Here is a 6,332-nt window from a genome sequence, read left to right on the forward strand (position 1 = left end):
AGAGAGAGAGAGAGGGGGGGGGAGACAGAAAGTGACAGAGAGACAGACAGACAGAGAGACAGACAGACAGAGGGTGGAAGAGGGGGAGAGAGAGAGGGAAGATAGAGAGGGAACAGAGAAAGAGAAAAAGAGATAGAGGAAGAGTGAGAGAGACAGAGAGACAGACAATCAGGCAGGCAGACAGACAAACAGACAGACAGAGGTAAAAGTAGTGAGGAGGGGGTTACTAACACTCTACTTATCACAATAGGTCATCTTACATGCAGATCACGCCCATTAGAAAGAGTAAAGACGAAGAAGGGGAATTCATTCAGGACACTGTCTTAAGTGCAAGGTGTCAGAGTCCCTCCAAAAAGGGATAAAAGGGGGGTGGGGGGGGGGGCTGGTTTTAAATTGACGATTTTGGGTCAGTTTATGATATCTGGACTTTTCACGTATTATAATACTCAAATCTCTTGTAAATCTAAAAAGTGCTTACTCTTTGTGTTACATTATCATCTTTCAGATTTTCTGTCCTAGAACTTATATTTTGCTTATCATGTAACAAAATGTCGTTTTTCTCAAATTTTCAATTTTTGATGTTTTTTTCTCATCTACTTTCTTATTTTCTTTTTGATCCCATTGAAATTTTCAGGGCTTGTAATTTATACCATAACCTAACTTTATACAGGTGGAAGATAAAATCGATGCATTCACAAGGGAATTACATGGATGATTCTGTAATTGAATTCAGACGCATGAAAGGGTAGGTCAGTTATCCATCTCGAACTTTTTTCCTCTTCAGGATATCCAAGATCCCAACAGTATAAAATTATGTATTGAGTATATTTATCAAAGTACCAAATTTGTTAAATTTGGTTGGTAAATATTAAATTCTTTTTACTTTTATGAAAGCTGTTTATTTTCGATATGGCGGCCGTTACCACGGCCACCGTATTCTTAAACAAAAAAATTAAAGTTACATTTTTTAGATGTTTTCCTGTTATACCTCCATGCTATAAGACTTTATCTGAAAAGCCATAGTTACCGAGATAGGTTTAATAACCAGCTCAACACCCCTAACCCCACCCACTTAAGTCATTGTGTTAAGTCTGTAGGAAGCTAAACACACTCCAGTGAGGGGCTTAGGGGTGGTAACAGAGAAAGAGAGAGAGAGAGAGAGAGAGAGAGAAAGAGAGAGAGAGAGAGAGAGAGAGAGAGAGAGAGAGAGAGAGAGAGAGAAGAGAGAGAGAGTAGAAAAGAGAACGGCAAAGCGAGAGAAAGAGAAAAAGTGGATGATTATGAGTCAGACAGAGAGAGTCCGAGAGTGGGAGAGAGAGAAAGAAAGAGAGACTATTGGAGTGTGGAAAGGGGAGAGAAAGAGAGAAAGAGTGGATGAGTCAAACGGATAGAGTGGATAAGTAGGAGAGAGAGGGAGAGAGAGAGAGAGAGAGAGAGAGAGAGAGAGAGAGAGAGAGAGAGAGAGTGAAAGAGAGAGACAGAAAGGGATAGAGAGAGAAAGAGAGATAGATAGATAAATAAATGGATAGGGAGATAGAAAGAAGAGAGAGAGAGAGAGAGAGAGAGAGAGAGAGAGAAAGAGAGAGAGAGAGATACAGAGAGAGAAATTTAACTGGCTCTTTTATTGATCGTGAGTCACGTCAGAGCACGATTTTATCGCTTTCAGGGTTAATTAAGCAGTGAATCGTTCCTATAAACTAGACATTGTCACACCATATACTGTACTTGATGCTTTTGCGTCTGTTTCCGTAAAAAATAATAATTTTAAAACAACGAACAAGCCAACCAACAATCGTGACCTAAATATATTGTCCTTTTAGTGGAACAAAAGCGCCAGTCCCTTAAACTGTTTTCTGAAAGATTTTACCCCAAATCTTCAAATCCCTGTACTCGGTTGCAGGTGATTAGAAGCCCCCACTAGTAGGTACTGCTCCCACCAAACCCCAACCCCACACCCCCGCCCTTTAAAAGATTGTTTATGTCTCTTTGTTTTACTGTATCCCACCTCTATATGACTGTGATTGTGTCGATCAATGTTATTCTCTTTATTAAAACAAAATGTGAGGCAGCGTGGTGGAATCAGGCTCTGGTCAAAATAATCAAAGTGCAGAAACTTGCATTTTTCCGCAGGTTTATGATTTTTATGATTTTTTTTTTTTTTTGGCTCAACACCTTTCATGTCCATTAAAGAACTCATTTCGGTGTGGATTTTGCGGGAAAACGTTGATTAAAAGCACAAGAAATGTAAATGTTCAGTTACCACGGACTCTTAAGCTAAGGAAATAACTAAACTTTGGCATCTATTTTCTTACTAATTTTACCTCTAAAAACAGGTGACCCCCAGCCAGCAAGATCTCTGGATATGATTTTAATAGAATAGATGAGATGTATAACACCACACGTATAAAAAAGATAAAAAGTATTATAAACGACCCATCACATCCCTTTTCCACACAAATTATAAGATTACGCAGCCGCAGATATGTACCTCCAAAAACCAAGAAAGAAAGATATAAAAGAATTTTTTTACCATCTAGCTTAAGGCTTTTGTCAGAATGAGCATAGATGAGTGTTGCTCTTAGAGTATGTATCTGTATATAACTCCAAATGTCTGGTATTTGAATTCATGCATGTGGTTGAATGATGCATTTGATGTAAATGTACATTTTGTCAGCTTTACTTCTCGTTTCGTGTTGAATTTTAATGAGAGTAATATATATAATTTAATTTTTTTTTATGTATACCTGCATGTGTTTTTACGGTCCTGTACAGCCAAGGAAAATTTCACTCTGGGATAAAAAAAGTACTATCTTATCTTATCTTTTCTTATCTTCCTTCATTCACAAATATCTCTACTTGTATTCAAGATAAATAGATTTTTTTTTCAAACAAATAAAGACAAGTGAACAAGTTTTAAGATAATACCAATAACTCTACATGCCAAAAATTTGACGAGAGCCTGATTCCACCACGCTGCCTCACAAATAACAAAAGCAAAAACAAAGACAAAGCAACACGAAAGAAAACAGTTTGTACTCCATGAATGATGAAATGGAAGAGATTTAAAGCCCCCTACCAACACTGTTAGATTATTTAAGAGGAGGCACCTCCGAGTTTAACGTCTATCTCCGAAAGGACAGAGCCAAGTGGGAAATTCATGCCTTTCCCAAGGACACAACGTCGGACCGAGCTGAGACTCGAACCCCGGAACCCGCAATCTTACGATTACGAGTCCGGTAGCGAAACCACATGGCCACTGACGTCACCTTTTGTACTCAGTAGTAGTTGCAATTACTTTTTCGACGTCATAAGTACATGTACGTGTACTTCAACCTTCCAGAAACACCAACCTCGATTTGCCTTCATCTCCTTCAGCTCACTGTCATCACGAGTGCCATTTGTCCGGACATTCAGCTTGCGATCTGACCGGCCCGCTAGCCATTTATCGATATCTAGCCTCGGCTCTTTGCTGTGGCGAGTGGGCCACGTCAAACGTTGGATCTGTGAAAGTAATTCATTGCAAAATTGTGAATTTGTATAGGCTAACTTTAAAGCCCCTTTCAAAACTGTCAAGTTTTTTACGATCTTAACGTCCAGCATGGACCGAACCAAAGAAGTGAAGATATTCTTAGCCCCCCCCCCCCTTTCCCCCCTCCCGAAAAAAGCAATCAAGTTCAGAGCGCCCAGTTGAGGATTTGAATCAGAGAGTCCTCCTTTCTGTGGTCCAGCATGATACCAACAGAGCAATCGGCGCGCCTTCTGAGAAAGGGATACAGTGAAATTAGAAAATAGAGACAAAAATAGCATTTTCAAAAGCAACAGTGGTGACATTTTGAATGTGTTTTAATCAAACTATACTTTGTCATCATCATATTATTACTCCTTTTTCTTTCTTTGTAGTTCCCTTTGCCGCCCTGACAGTAGTTTTTGTCTGTTGTTGTTATTTTGGTAGACGTTTCTATGGTTGTTAAAGACGACTACTACGAGGACAACGACGATAACGACGACGACGAAGATGATGATGATGATGATGATGATGATGATGATGATGATGATGATGATGATGATGATGATGATGATGATGATGATGATAACAAAACCAACAACAAAAGCAGCAGCTAAAACGACAACAACAGCAACGATGATTTCGACGAAACCACGGAGACACTTACACATCTTTCATCCACCGGCTTAGTAAGCAGCGTAGCAACAACAGCTACCACCGTGGTGAGGGCCCATAGGAAGATGGCGAAGTACAAATAGTGGAAATCTTTGACAATGGCAGGCGTCGGGTCAGGCTCTTCGCTTCCGCAAGGAGGACTCTGGTAGGAGTACTGGATTGCGAACCTGATGATGCCAGTGATGAAGCCCACCACAAGTGCTGAGAAAGCACCCTGGGGATGGCAAAATAATATATGATGAAATCCAGGAGAACAAACACCCCCCCCCCAAAAAAAACGAAAAAAACAAAAACAAACACACAACAACAACGTAACAACTCTCTTCTGCATATCTCGCATATTGTGTGATTTGGAATAGATATAATTCATCCAAAAGGCCTTTTAAGGAAAGTCAGAAAATGATTGTTTTTAACAATATTTCTTCCTTAAATGTTTCATGCCTGTAACATTTAAGCAATTTATTTCCTCTTACAGGGCTTTTTTTTAAATTCTAAAATTCCTAGAGCCAGTGCTCTCTACGTCCTCCTTTAGACTCAACACATTTTAAAGAGTTGTTCGTAATGTCTAATGGTGGCCAAACACAAGGATCCACCCATTCATAATTGCTCTAAGCCGCACACCCTGTACATATTACAGTATGGAGTTATTTATAGAGACAATAGGGGACAGCGTTGGTGAAGTTTTCATATCCTAAAAGGTGAATATAGGCTTTGCCAAGGAACCAAATGTCATCGAGGAAATTTTCACTCTTGTCAAGACGATCTAGGAATCATGTGCATAATGTTATTGTTATCCCCTTATCCATGTAAGCTTCGGGAACAGGAAAATTGTACATTCATAAATGAAGATCTGCCTTCAGAATGGGGACCATTGAGATGTAGGAACGTCCTTGATGCAGACATTGTCTACTTACAGACGTTTCATGGGATTTTTCTCCTGAATATGTATCCTAGTGACGTTTACATAGGTGCGAATGGTGTGTGTTTGACCTGAAGTGGTCTTTTTGACTAGGAACGTTTTGTTCTGATTCACTTTATGTCATTTCTGATTGAACATCTCCACCCATGACATCAGAGAAGGCCTCAATGGCACTTTAACATTGTTTCAATTCCTCGTGCAAAATTTACTAAATGAGTTAAACTGTTGGCAAGCTAATGTTTAATACGAAAAGATCTTTGCTTTTACTGACCATGATCTCAGCAGGAAAAGAAAACTTAAGAGAAACAATGTCTACAAACTTTTGTCGTCCTGTTGGTCTATTGTAGTTTGCAATAAGTGGTGCAATCGTGGAGACGTTTGCGAAATAGTGTGTAATGTTTCAAAAATGGGTACATAGCTGAAAATGGGTTTGGTTTTTATACGCGCTATAAAGGGCAAAACTATAAGTTGGATTTATCTAAAATGAATATCAGTCAAATTCCTTTTATCTTCAAAATGTTGAGTACAAATTTAAAACCCAAAGTTCTAGTGATGAGGAAAATATTAACCCCAAAAATTGTAAATTAAAAAAAAAATCACCTTGTAGGTTCCAATTCCTTTTCATCCATTTCTCTTAGTGAGAGCTAGATGTATATGGTCCTTGTATCTATTAAATATTCCAGAAATTGTGTTTATTTCAAGATTCTTAATTGTGTTTTTTACAGCTCGCGGTCAACGTGGGTTTCTTCAAATACTGCATAATGGTTCTATAACGTTTCCAATGTCTTTAGTCACTGCCCTGTATACACAGCCGTATATAAAAGCCTTTTTGATTTACATTTTTGGCATTCATTGAGATGTTTCAAATTTTCGGGATTCGATTCATGTTATTGGATTTATTTTAGCCATTACAATATCATCGTTGTATTTCTGTAGAACTTTTTGGCAGCAGAATACTATATTATGTAAAATATTTAGAATATTGAACTTGTTTGAATTTTTACATTCGCTTATCACATCACACATACGATGTACTGCCTCTTTTTATATCTATCACTTTATGTCTTGAAGGGGGCAAAAATAGTCGTTTGCTATAAATAGGTTGGAAGGCACCGATTTAGATTTTGTATCTTTATTGGTTTCTCCCGGAGTCTCTACTTTAGAGTAATGTGTGTACTTGGAGCGTAAATAGAATATATTTGATTCTGCGCTACCTGTTCGTTTGCTGACAAC

The 6,332-nt window shown here is 38.4% G+C and overlaps 1 protein-coding gene across 1 annotated transcript in view; it reads right to left on the reverse strand.

The window, feature by feature from the left end:
• The window catches only part of LOC101846859 (sodium/glucose cotransporter 5), a gene marked incomplete in the record, with an annotated part of 25,742 nt that overhangs the window by 3,550 nt on the left and 15,860 nt on the right, over nt 1-6,332 (reverse strand). The window contains 2 exon segments of the mRNA XM_035972530.1: nt 3,361-3,501; nt 4,173-4,394. Coding sequence (XP_035828423.1) covers nt 3,361-3,501; nt 4,173-4,394 — 363 coding nt within the window.

The sequence above is a fragment of the Aplysia californica genome, unplaced genomic scaffold (assembly GCF_000002075.1).
Source record: "Aplysia californica isolate F4 #8 unplaced genomic scaffold, AplCal3.0 scaffold00023, whole genome shotgun sequence".
Classification (NCBI taxonomy): domain Eukaryota; kingdom Metazoa; phylum Mollusca; class Gastropoda; order Aplysiida; family Aplysiidae; genus Aplysia; species Aplysia californica.